A 13,781-nucleotide genomic window follows, 5' to 3' on the forward strand; every position below is an offset into this window, starting at 1 on the left:
TCAGTGGATAGTACATCCAGTCCTCCACAAGTAACCGAGGATGCGGCTGTAGAGTATGTACCACTACGCCAATCTACAACGTTGCAAGCTCATTGGCCTAGACTGTGTGCGCGCTCCGATTGGTCGCCAATGTTTTGAAATTGCATTTTCTACGCGCGCATGTGCGTGCAGCGTCCCGGCGGCCGTTTCAACAGTTTCCGCATAGTTTCGAAATAGCTCGCATCGGCCGGCACGGCGTCCGTCGTCTTGTGGTCTGTGTTTGGGTGATATCAATCGGCAGAACAGTTTGTGATTCTACGCGTGTTGTGCTGTTTCTGGACACGACTAATATCCCACGTACAGTCTACCAACTACGGAACTGAATGCTTCGTGGGTTGGGGCGGTTGGAGAGTGAAGAACACGTTCGGGCGCCGTTGGATTTTGAGGACTCACAACAAAGACAGGATTACGATTACGTGCCGCACAAGTGCCTTCCGCTCTGCAAGCAACGAAAGAAGATGCTCATCATAAAATCGGCCGGCACGGCGTCCTCTTGTGTTCCGTGTTTCAGTGATGTCAATCGGTAGTACAGTTTGTAGAAGTATTCGCTGCTTTATTCATGCGCCGATGTGATTTAACGTGTGTTGAGCTGTTCCTGGACACGACTACTATCCCACGAACAGTCTATCAAGTCCGGAACTGGAATGCTTCGTGAGTTGGAGCGGTTGGAGAGTGAAGAACACGCTCGGGCCGTGTCGGATTTCGAGGGCTGTGTTCATTTTGCTTCAAGTTCGAACTTAGCTACAGTGCGTCAACAACGCAGTGGACTTTGTATTCACAGTCCACCCATGTATCAGATCTTTGAATCAGTGCTTTGCGTCAAATAAATATTTCTTTTAGCCAAAACAAGCTTCAGTTATTTTGAATATCGGGTAACGGCGGTAGGCGTAAAATCCAGTAGAAGTCGATGGTAGCCAGAACCGGCCGAAAGCTCAGCCAAAGTTAAGACTCCTCATTGGCCGACTGGCATTGCATAATTTCTACAACGTTGCACTCTCATTGGTCGTGTGCCCAGTGTTGTGTGAATTATCTCAAACTATGGGCTCTATGGGGAGCTGTTGGAGCCTGGTACATCTACCATTCAGTCACTTCCCGGCATATCCGGTTCCGTTGTGAGATTAAGCCTTTTTTTTTTTGGCGGTTGATCCGTTCATCCTTTGTTATCGGCGCCGGCGCATTCCCGCGGTTTCCACTAGTGCTGCTTGTACTAGTTCCTCACTCAGAATTTTCGTGCTTGATATTAGTTCGTCGGTGGCGGTAAGAGGCTGCCGTGTTGCTACTGGAACTGGAACTGTGTGCTTCTGACGGGATGTCTGACACAAGTAAGGCATACTCACATTTCTGATTGCCAGGAAGGCAACAGGCGCGTCGCACAAAACACCTTCAGCATGCCGAAAGTATCCAGACGGACGTTTTATCGGCGTGTGCAGGCAGACGTGGAACGTAGCTTTCAGCTGATATCTGATATTCCTGATGTACCGCATCCTCAGAATGTGTCAGGAGCTACTGAATCAGTTGGGCTCGCGTCGGGTGACGTTGTTCATGAAACCGGAGCTTCGCAGCTGAATGTTGAAACGTCTTCTGGTAGCTGCACCTCGCAGTCGCTTTTCCTCGCTGCGCCTAGCTGTGAGGAAACCGGAGCTTCGCAGCTGAATGTTGAAACGTCTTCTGGTAGCTGCACCTCGCAGTCGCTTTTCCTACAGCACAGGGTATCAGGCGACGTTGACTTGTCGCATTTGCCAGCTGTTGTAAATAATGTGTCACTCAGAGCTTCCAGTACTTCCGAAGTGGAATCTGTAATAGCTAAGTTGAGGGCTTGGGCTCTTACAGGCGTACATCAGAACCATGTCACAGCAATATTAAAGCTCATGAAGTCACACGATTGTTTTGTAGACATTCCGAGTTGTGCACGATCCTTGCTTAACACTCCACGGCACAACAACATAGTAGAAATGTGTGAGGGAACATATTGCCATTTTGGGTTAAAGGCCGGTCTTCAGTATACACTTTCCACATCAGAAAATCTTCCAGATGTGATCCTGTTTAATGTGAACATAGACGGCCTTCCGATCACAAAAAGCACAAAACACCAGTTTTGGCCAATTCTATGCAAGGTGGTCAACTGTGGCAAAGGTTTAGAACCATTCCCTGCTGGGGTGTACCATGGGACTTCAAAAGCTTTATGTGCACATACATTTCTCAGTCGATTTGTTGCAGAGCTGTGCGAACTTTACAGGGAAGGCTTGGAAATTCAAGGCAAGAGAGTGAATGTTAAAGTAGCTGCATTCGGTGTGCGATGCTCCCGCCAAAGCTTACGTGCTTGCAGTGAAAGGGCACTCGGGCTATAATAGCTGTACGAAGTGTACAACTGAGGGGGAATATATTGGAGACAGAGTATGTTTCCCAGAAATGGATGCACCATTGCGGACAGATGCGAGTTTTCGAGCTCATGAGCAGGAGGACCACCACATAGGCACTTCAAAACTGGAGGAGCTTCCCATTCATATTGTGCAACAGGTACCCTTAGAGTATATGCACCTTGTATGTCTCGGTGTGCAAAAAAAGCTCCTGTCAATGTGGTTCAAAGGAAGCAGAGGACACCGTCTCAGTCCTTCCCTTCGTGAGACCATCTCAGTGAAGCACGCGTCCCTAGCTTCCTTTGTTCCCGTTGATTTCTCTCGCAAGCCTACATCTATCTGTGAACTTGACAGGTGGAAGGCTACGGAGCTACGGATGTTCCTTCTTTACACTGGTCCAGTCTCGCTAGCATCATCTCTTCCGAGAAATCAGTGCAAACACTTTTTGGAACTGCATGTTGCTATTTCCATATTGGTGAGCCCCACGCTGTCTGAGGAACATGCAGATTATGCAGAGAAGCTGTTGCGCCATTTTGTCCAGAAGCATGCAGTCATATATGGCCAGGAGTTTGTCTCGCATAATGTCCACGGTTTGCTTCACTTGGTGGACGACGTCCGAAACCATGGTCCTCTTGACAGCTGGAGTGCCTTCCCTTTCGAGAGCTTCATGCAGGTCTTGAAAAGGTGTTTGCGGAAACCCGAAAGGCCTCTGGAGCAGCTGCATAATCGAATTTTGGAACAGAGGTGTATTCCTCCTGTTACTGCTCCTCGTACAAGTGACATCAGTCTTTCTCTTGAAATCAGGAATGGCTCAGAAGTGCCAACAGGGTGTATCGGCCCCCTTTATAGGCGCCTTGTGGTACCAGGCCGTTTTCACATTCAGAACAATTCACGGGACAGTACGTGCCTTTTGTTTGATGGAAGTTTTGTGAGGATCACAGCAATAGCCCGCAGTGCTTCTACAGAGCTTCCGTGTATTATAGGAAGAAAGTTCAGGTCTGCACAAGATCTGTATGTGTATCCCTGTGCATCATCCCTACTCGACATTCACGTTGTCTCAAAACCATCGTGTGTGCGCGTCTGGCCATTGGCTTCAGTTAGAATGAAGTGTATGCTATTGCCTTTCAAGCCTAACTCCTTTGTAGCTTTTCCATTGCCGCACACTGTAGAGCAGTAGTGCCGTTGAGCAGAAGGCTGTGTGTATCTGTGCCGTTTGATCAACTTGCAGTTTTGTTCCAAAATATCCTCACATACCTTAGTCTGGTTGTATATTCTTTCACTGTACTATACGCTATGGCAGTATGTCTCTTTTCATGACACAAAGAAAACTTTGGAGATAGCACGTGACGAAGTGTCTGTCCACTCAGAAAGGAGCAATAAGGGGGCATTCGCATGCAGGCCACAACGCTATGGTGAAAAAGATGAAGCAATGTAGTCCTCACGTGCAGTTGTTGTGGTACCTTCTTTGAGAGCGATCCACTGAGACTATTCTACGTGCACAAGGGAAAAGCTGAGGGACTGCGCGAAATACTGACCTACTTTCATAGCGTATTAACAGCAGCCTATACTTCAACAAGCACACAATCAGCAGGAACTTGCAAGTTGCACACAACCTTTGTTATGTATTTATTTCTTAGCCGCTTATTTCTCTGCTTGCTCATGTGAGACTTCACTGACGTCAAAACAGCACATTGTGAACCTGATCTATGATGGTCTTCCTGTTGCCAGCCTCTGCCTCTTTGAGAATGAGCATCTTGTTGTCCACACCAGCAATATATTGCACTATTCTGCAGCTTTCAGAGCACAACTTTGTCCCTATTTGTGCATGGACATCGTGTTCATTATCGCTGAAGTTCCCTAACAAGCCACTTTTCTGTTGGTCCTTTGAGACGACTTACCGTCCTCATCTATTGCAAAGCCTGCACTTGCTGTTAGCCATCACAGTCACTTCATTATGCATTTCTTGATTATATAGGATTGGCATAGCATACACTCCGCTGTCTTAACTTGATTGTTGTTTCTGGCAGCCTCCACAGGATACAAAATTGTAAGATTCCCCAATGAGGACAACCAGGTGGCAGTCGTGCCATCCACATGGGTGGTCGGCACAAACTGTTTTTGGCCGCCAGAGAAGGAGGAGAAAAAGGTGGGATTCTATGTAAGGAAAAACAAGCCCCCTGGAATGCACTGGCGGTTTCTGGAGTGTGAGCAAATGGAAGCATATGGTATGCTCTTGACAGTGTAGGTTACTGTTGTGTGAATTCTAATGGCTGTTTGTTTTGTTCAACAGAAAGCTTTGAGGAGGCACGAAAAATGCTCCCTATTGCCACAAACACCTCTGACCTCAATGGTGAGCTGGAGTATGGAAGGGGAAAAAGACGCAGAGTCAGAAGGTTGCTGTCGGACGATGATAGCCCTCCGCCTGTCACACCTTCCCGCCGCCGCCAACCAACATGTAAGCATTCGTACTGCGCTACGGCTGTCTGCTCTCTGTCCGTCCCTTTCTCTGTTTGAGTTCAAACCGACAGGCCTAAAAAATTGCTAACTCATTTTTACTGTGCTGGATAAGCTTCCGGAGTTCTCTTTGTGCCATTGCGGCAGTTAATTTTCATAGTGGCAATTAAAGCGCGTAACAAAGGGGGAACAAAGATGCCTTCCTGTGGTCTCATAATCTTTTTGGAAGCTTTATTTGGCTTTTTTTATTTGCTAATATTGACCAGGCAATGAAGGCCATGCAGCAAGCGAAAGGCACACCCAAAGGAGGAAGCATCTTCCTGAACTTTCAGATGAGGAGTACTCACTACCTGCAACCCCTCCTCCTCCTCTTCGTAAACAAAAACGTAAGAGTCATTTCTTATGGTTGCAGAGGCCCGTGAATATTACAGATATCTGGTTTGAATGGAATGTTTTACTGGTCCTTCACCAGCCCTCACTGTCATTCTGTCAGCTTGACTAGATTTGTGCTTGTGAACGAAGCGTACACCCTACTTTATGGTGTTTGTTGCGTCTGCATTGTGGCATGTTGAAAGAGCAAGCTAAAAAATGGTCAGTTTCAATGTATACAAGGATGCACTTCACACCTCAGTATGTTCACCACCAACTTCGACTGAGGTTCCGTCTGTCGACCAAGAGAGGCAGAGGCTCAGCCTCCCGATTGCAGGCCAATAGGAGGACGTGGAGGGTGGACACTTGCCCAAGCCTTCTGCACTCACCTAAAAGATGGACCTGTGTCAGCGCTCAGGAGTGACATGCATGTGACACGTGGTGGACTTTTTGTGGCGCCTGGACCTTGAGGCTGACCGGTGTTACTTAAATTTCTATGACACGGCGAAAGTGAACCACTACTGTTTAGTTTTGATGATAACGCTTTCGGGTGTTAATTTAACACACCGTACGTGCAGTATGGGTGAATGATTAAAAAGGAAAGATAGCTTTGTGATGGGAAAAACAAAAGCGCTGCTTATTCTACTCCTCACACTGAGCTGAACCATTTCAAATAATTGTCCTGCGTGTCTTGTCTTTTGTGTGTGGTTACTGAGTGTGTGCATTTTTTTGCCATTTATTTACACTAACTGCTGAACTGCGTCTGTACGAGGTTTGAATAATAATAATTCGGGGTTTACGTCGCGAGACAACTGAGATCATGAGCGACGGCCACAGCGGTCGGTCTGTGGATTGCTTTTGTCCACCTGAGGGAACCCTCATGCATGAAAGCTCATGAAAGCTAAGCAACTTGTACCCTGCCACCAAGTTGCTGGCGTGCTCGGCTGGGTTCGAACCCGCGATCTCGAGATCAGAAGGCGAACACGCTACCGACTGACCCACCGAGGCCTCTGTACGAGGTTTGAAACTAGTTAGACATTTTGCCCTTCTCTAACGGGTGAGCACTGCCTTAGCACACTGTTGTCATTCCTGATTATATAAAAAAAAATACGTAGAGAAATTTCATTTTGCAAAATGCTCCAGAACTATAAGGTTCTGCTCTGCATATTTGAGGACGTTACACAACATGTGAGCACACTGAATGCAAAGTGCACATGTGATGCTTATTCCCTTCCAGCATAATGCTCGCTTCATCTAGCACTGCATCTGTTGTTGTGGAGACAAAGATAGCGAAGCCAAGGGGTACCTTTTGTGCACTTAGTGCAAATAAATACCGAAAAGAGGCACACACTCAGTAACCTCTCACAAAAAACAAAACACACACATACAGGTCATTTATTTGAAATGGTTCAGTTCAGTGTGATGAGTAGAAAGGAACAACTTCAACATGGTCACGAGCTGTTTAATTATCCAATGTGGCTGGGACGGGCCTAAAAGAAACTAGTGCCAAATCAGTCGGCCATCGTAGAGAAATGGAAACGAAACTCACACAGGTGCCAGGAACACCTAACAGGTGAACTGGGACACGTCATTGTCATCTCTAATTTCATATATTGTCTTTTCTTTTTCATTTCAATCAATCGGCCATCCTGCACATATGTTGTGTTAAATTAACACCCGAAAGGCATAATTGTAGCACTAAACGGCAGTGGTTGTCTCCGTGTCATGAAAATTTAGGTCACGTCAGTCAGTCTCAAGGTTGAGGCGTCGCAAAAAAGCCGACCACATATATCACTACCTAGACCTGTCGCTGCACCACCTCTTAGGCGAGAACAAAGGCTTGGAAAGTATCCATCCTCTCTGGTCTCCTATTGGCCCTCGTCCAGGAGGCAGAGCCTCTGCCGCTCTTAGTCAACAAGTGGAACCTCAGTTCCAACTTCTCTGAGCTAGTGTGTCCCTGTTAGAATAATGTTTGTCATTGAAGTACTTATCCTTTCTGTTTAACCCTTTTGTGTCACCTTATTTTGACATTGGTGCTTGCTTTCTCAATATGGTTACTGTTTTGCTGTTTAGAACACAAAGACGGTACACATATGCAATCTGTTTACTATCTTTTGCTTTGAGTTGAAATGCACAAAGAAAGTAGTTGAATCCAATGCATATAAATTATTCAAATGAAGACATTATAAGGAATTGGACGATAGCTGGATGATCCAACATGTTGTTGAGTCATTTTCATAATTGTTACTTGTGCCATGCCTGAAACTGTGTAGACAATGTGCTTCACAGCTTGTAGTACTGTCCTTGTAGGTGATAGCTACAATGCACGAAATGTGTTGAATTTTCACACATCCACTAGCCAGCCCTTGTCCCCCGTCATAAGACGTGAGTTATGATTTTGGCTCTTCTGGTTTCTTGAATGTCTCTGATGCTGAACTGTTTCATGACAGTCCCATTAGAAGAACTGAATTCTACGCAGTAGTTTAAATTTGTAGTTTGTGTTGCAAGCTTTTGTTTGTTTCCCTCCACCAGACACAAAGGATGTGCAGCGTTCAAGCTCCCAGTCAAGCCTATTTCATTTGGGAGGTTCAAGTAGAGAAGGCAGACAGAGTACAAACTGTAAGTTAAATTTAACATTTTGTCCACTACCTTTTTGCACGTTGTTTGGACATAATTTATGCTCATAGCACGTGTGGAATTTGAATCTCAACCTTTAGTGAAAGGTATTGCATGAAAAACCCTGCACGGGTGCTAAAAGTATTTTTGAGTAATTAATTTGTTTCTGTCTTCAAATTTCTTGCCTGTAGTAGCACAACCAGGCACTGTTTCACTTAGCTGTCAAACTACAATTACATGTTCATGGTTGGCACTGGAGTGATGAAAGACCAGGAAAGCGCAAACGAACCCTTACTTATGAGTCATGAGCGGAGATAGGGGAAGAAAAGGGTGTGCTGCTGCGTGACTCCGTGTGAGAAATTTGTAAATTGAAACTGATTAATTATTAAACAAAACATCAATTAAGGATTTCACATTTACCTGAATGTTGCAGTTTCAATGACACAGGTGCTGGGGCTGTCTCTTGTGAAATTAGAAAATCAAACTTTTCATCTAATTAATGAGGGTGCAAATGAGATTCTTCTTGTTGATATTGGCCCATACCCTAAGGATGGTAATACAAAGAGGGAGTCATTTTCTACCTATCCGACCGGAGGGCCTTCGTGAAATGTCTGATTTAGTCCTGGTTTCACCAATGGCAAATAACATTTGAACAGAGATCACCGGTTCCTTAACTTGAATACAATGCTTAACTCTGCTTTACTAAATAGGGGCATGTAGGGGTAACTGAAGCATTCATCACGTCACCAACTAATGTTTGTGGAAAAAAAATTTCATTTGCCATTTTTTAATATTCTCATTTGTTGATTGTAGTTGGATCATTTGCTTATGCACTATTGCAGGGAAACCTGCCAGCAGAATGTTTGGAATATCTGCTGAGTTGCCAACTAGCCAGTCAAACCTTCGTGAATTGGACTGCAGCAATGAGTCTGGAAAACCCAGCAGTGACGGTAATTGCTTTTCAGTGGCTCAGCCAGTGTCGAACCAAAAATTTCAGGGTTCGGTCCAGGCTTAGGGATTTTACGTTTGGTTCAGGAGCGTAGAAGAGCTGTTTGAACAGTTTATTCGGGTTCATAACGGTTCAGCACACTGCAGAAAAAGTTATACCATAATTCTTTGGTAATGTTCTTATTCGTTTTCCTGCTGCGTATCATCATGTATAGTGAGCTTCAAAATATCTTTAAAAAATGAATGAAAATCGAAGAGGTCAGTGTGGTCCTGATCTGCTGTCAAATCGGTCAGGACATCTCTTATTACTACATAGTGCCTACTCTGTGGTGCTAAGATTGCCACAGGAAACATGATCCCCAGCTGGGACACCACCCTAACAATGACACAAAGTATCACCAAAACGATAGCAAGTGTCATGTAGCCCACTTGTGTGTACATTGAAATTTGAGTAAATGCTTGGAGCACATTAGTTAGTTGTCGCCCTGGAATAGGGTGTCCTCTTTCACACCTTTCAAATTATCCTTGTCCAAAAAGGGAAAGAGAATGTGATCAGTTTACCAAATCTGTTCAGAAGAATACTTTTCATTAGTACTTCACATCCAATGTGGCAGGAAAATAGTGTTCTATTCGGGCAAATATAGCGGTTCAGTTAAAGTTCAACACCCTGGGTTCAGCATTGGATGTGTTTGCTCGAGCATTGATCAATGTGTTGTGACATCCTTGGTTTCATTCTAATGTAGGTGATGAATCACCTGGAGCTTCGGAAATCTGCGCGCCTGGAAGAACACAAAACTTTTCTGGTATGTGTCCTTGAGGACATATTTGCATTTCTGGATAGCTGTGATCACTGTTCACCCAGACACTGTTTTGTATGTGTCTGTTCGTAATATGAACCAAGCCTCGCACAATCAGCATGCCCAATTAATCAGCGTGCAGCTGTATGTCAGAATTTCACGCTTCAAGTGCATTGCTGTTGCAACCACCACAATTGCTTTCAGGAAAAAGGTCCTCCGCACTTCTTAAGTGCACAGAGTCAAGGCCTCCTGGGAGTTGCACCACTTCATTTGCACAGCCATCAACCAACACCCCAGGTCAGTAACTTCTGCAAGTGCATATGGAACTGTGACAATACCAGGAGAATGCATGACAATAACGTAAAGGAAATGGGGACGAAAAGACATGCAGGTGTGAATCCTGCTCTCCTTCATGCCAGTGATGGATCCACCCCCCGCCCCCCTCAAAAGAAGAAAGAATGTCAGTTTATACATTGGATTTCCGTACTAAGCACCTTCACGCCCCCCCCCCTGAATCTGCCCCCTGGTCTGAATCTGCCTCCGCTTCATGTTATACAGTATTTTAGGCCAGCCGACATATGCTTCTTCATCATGTTTTCATTGTTTGCTTGATTGTAGACAGCAGGTAATCTGCAGAAATTGCTCTGCTGATCCATTGAAGTGTCAATCTGACAGTTTTTGCACACATGCTTTTAATTTTGTAGAGTTCGAGAAGAAAGTGTTGCGCAGCCTCCACATCATGTCATTGCGGCTTCTAGAGCACTCCGACCAGCTGGACATAATGTTGTCATATTTGCAAGAACCCAAAGAGACAGACGAGTCAAACATCATTACACGTCCATTTGTTGATGTTGAAAGTTTCGTGAAGTTTGATGAAGAACTGCAACACTCTCACAAGAAAAAGGAACAGCTGGTATGTTCTATCATATCATAGTTAAACGTATGACATGTTGAACGTGACAAGCGACTGGACATGTGCAAACAGTGCTTTTCAGATCGAAGTGAATAGTGACAGCTTTAGTTAATACCTGGACCTTCTCTTCATATACGAAGCGAATGGTCATGAAACCGAACAGTATTAATGTAGAGAGACAGTGGTCACACAAGCTGCTGCATGTTAGTTCAATCGATGTACAAGGGTAGTTCTTGTATTCGCCAGCGCTTTACGAACACTATCACATTCAAGCCATTTCGGAATGCTTTGTGTTCATTCAATGAGCACTCAGAAGCTGCTGTACTTTTCTTTCTGTTGTGCGGCGCTTTCTGGCTTACACACGGAGCGACGGCATAGCTGTATTGTAAGCTTTGTTGCTGTTTTAGCTTTGGAAATATTCAGATATATTTGGTTTGGAAGGTGCATTCAGCTTGATTCAAATTGAGCACAACAGTATTCGCTACAATATTTGAAAAAAAATTTAAAAACATTTGTGCAGCAGTACGAATGACAAAATACTAGATATCGCATTGACAACGGCTAGATATTTGGAGCTTTCTGATTCCTGCTCAGCGAAATGTGCCAAACTTTTTAAATGGAAAAGAGCAAAAGCTGTTGGAGATCTGGCAGTAAATGAAAGAAAATGAACCAACTTCAGCTAAATATCAAGACATATTGGCTGCTTTTCGTGCGAGTGTGTTTTTATACAGTGTATCGCTTGCTGAGTGTTACAGCATCCCAGCGTATGATTATGGGCGACAGACAGTATGTCAGTGCAAAACTGTAGATGATCAGTGTATTTTTATTTTTTCATTAGAGCCTGTGTTTGAAGAGCCTTTACTTTACGCATCTATAATGTACTACATTTCAAGTGAAGCCTTTCATTAATTGTTGGTAGCTTTTATTTCACTGTACAACACAGTTTCAGCCTACAACACTCGATGACTGCTATACTTACTCGTGCACATCAATAAGCCTACGTAAATGTCTATTGCACGATATCCACTGTACAGTCAGTCTTATACTTAACACGCTCTTCTGCAGCAGCGACAGATGATAAAAATTGGGGGCACAAGCAGTGGAGACAGAGCCAGACGCATCCTCTACAAAATAATTGCAGATGAGGTGGCCCAGCAATTCAACTGGACAGGGGCAGGTGGCAAAATGAAGTTCAGTTCATTAGAGTGCTGCAACGTGATGTGTAGTAAGTATGGCTTACAACATATAACTAGGAAGTGATTTTTTCGGGTTGAACTCAGTTCCTCCCGCTTATTCCCCCGAAGTGACCTCCAACCTGTGTTAAACCCGATTTCTTCTTGAATTCCATTAACTATGAAATCCTCAAGTGACATTTCCACTAAAGACGAACAAAGGATGCCACATGCTACACATGTAGGAATGGGTCACTTACGTTCGCTATGCCTTCTATGCGTCTGTGCCTTTGGGGAATAGTGCTGCTAAGTCACCTACACACACACATCCAAAAAAAGGGGGGAATGACTTAATAGACAAGAGGAGAAACAAAAACACCCGAACGCACAATTATCGCCCGATTTTTCCCTCCTGAATCTGAGAAAGGCATTTAACCCAAAATGTTATGAATAGCAGAGCGTCAAGATGGCAATGGTTTAATGAGAGAATGACAATGCACATGACATGCCCCTTGTCATCGTCATTGCTACAATATAACACCTGCATTTAGTAGAAAAATCATGAGTATGTGACCTTCATATGTTTTAACCACACGGTACTGTTGGTATGATTCATTTTTGTAAATACCTGATGTTGTGCCAGTGACCTACATGTTTAGAATCACTGCTTTGCTTAATAAGCCTATGTAAAATTTATTTCCACTCCCGTTAAGATGAACTCGCTTTGTACGAATTCTCCGATATGCCAATGTGCTGTCATTGTAAGGCTCCTTGGTTGTGTCCCACAGACACTGGCAGTTTTGTGCACTCCTGTGAAGCTCAACTTACTAACCTTACTTACATGTTTGTGTCGTCCATGTTTTGTAGCCGGCCTGGGCAAATTCTTATTATTTATGTCATTACTACCATTTCTCACAAGGCAAATAGCTCTTTGCACACCAGAAGAAAAGCTGTATTTCAGGGTGTGTGGATGTTTTTGCCATCTGAATGTGTATTTTAAGTACCACAATGGTTGGAGGATGCTCAGCTGGTGAACTGTCAGCTTGAGGGCACTGGTAATAGGGATGGTAAAATAATTTGTCTTTCCTTATATTTCTTATAGTTTCCTTCACTTTCCTTACTTACTTCACTTCAAAAATGCTATGTACAGCTACCCTTCTGTTCTGTGTATGCCTGTGTAGTACCTGCACCTCACGCACAATGTGTTGATCCTCCTAGGTGCTATCAGCAAAGCAACAAATGAAGGGACACTCGCCGAAGCAGAGAAAGCAATACAAACGTGGCTGAGGCATGCACGCGAAAGGCTGAGCAAGAAAGCAGCAAAACAGCGTACAGCATAGTGGTTCTACTCCTCCAACCTGATCAAGAGAGTTCAGGAAACACTGAAGAGCTTAGTGCAGCTGGACTGAATGGTTTTCACATTGTTCTCACATTGTTGTCTTATATGTACAGGTCCCGACAAACGTTTACGGAACACGCGAGCGGTGTATTTTCTCCTCTGTACGACACCCTAGCGGCAAGCGGAAGCTGGCGAAATCAGGCCAGTTCACTGCCTCAGGGGGTGGACAACTGCGCTCTTAGCGACACACAGCGGGAATTTCGGTATGATTACTGTTGTATGTGCCGGCGAAGTGAGTTGGATTTAACTGTTGTGCTCGTCAACAACTCGTGACTCAACATCAGTTGTTTATCAATCAATCAATTATGAATGCCAGAGTTCAATTTTTGTATCAGCTCGTCACGCGTCGTCCATAATAAACTAGCTGTATACAGGATATATTTCTTTCTCTTGTGTACATATCACGGCTTTCCAATAAAAGCAATACACCGTAAAGTGTTGCCACCATGATTCATACTTGTTATCACGATGATAGCGGCGAGCTCCCTGTCTCAACAATTGCTGAATCACGTGTTGTTGGCGAACACAGCAGTAAAATCCAACTCACTTTGGGGGCACATGGGCACATACAACAGTAATCATACCGAAACTACCGCTGTGTGTCGCCAAGAGCGGAGTCGGCCACCCCTCTGAGGCAGTGGACTGGGCTGATTTCGCCAGCTTCCGCTTGCCACTAGGGTATCATACCGAGGAGAAAATACACCGCTCGCGTGTTCT

The 13,781-nt window shown here is 44.5% G+C and overlaps 1 protein-coding gene across 5 annotated transcripts; it reads left to right on the plus strand.

The window, feature by feature from the left end:
• The first annotated feature begins 3,826 nt into the window (after positions 1–3,826).
• On the plus strand, positions 3,827–13,138 carry LOC135371455 (uncharacterized). 5 transcript variants are annotated; one of them, XM_064605505.1, is made up of 11 exons: positions 3,829–4,621; positions 4,687–4,851; positions 5,117–5,236; positions 7,530–7,604; positions 7,752–7,838; positions 8,678–8,785; positions 9,527–9,586; positions 9,785–9,877; positions 10,285–10,493; positions 11,559–11,718; positions 12,884–13,138. In XM_064605505.1, the coding sequence occupies exons 1-11, from the start codon at positions 4,579–4,581 to the stop codon at positions 13,003–13,005; spliced, it is 1,242 nt and encodes a 413-aa protein (XP_064461575.1). In that variant the 5' UTR covers positions 3,829–4,578; the 3' UTR covers positions 13,006–13,138. The 5 variants fall into 5 exon arrangements, with proteins under 5 accessions (XP_064461577.1, XP_064461575.1, XP_064461576.1 ...); XM_064605507.1 differs by lacking the exon at positions 8,678–8,785 and having other exon boundaries at positions 3,827–4,621; XM_064605506.1 differs by lacking the exon at positions 7,530–7,604.
• The last annotated feature ends 643 nt before the right edge of the window (positions 13,139–13,781 follow it).

The sequence above is a fragment of the Ornithodoros turicata genome, unplaced genomic scaffold, assembly GCF_037126465.1.
Source record: "Ornithodoros turicata isolate Travis unplaced genomic scaffold, ASM3712646v1 Chromosome11, whole genome shotgun sequence".
In the NCBI taxonomy this organism is placed as follows: Eukaryota; Metazoa; Arthropoda; class Arachnida; order Ixodida; family Argasidae; genus Ornithodoros; species Ornithodoros turicata.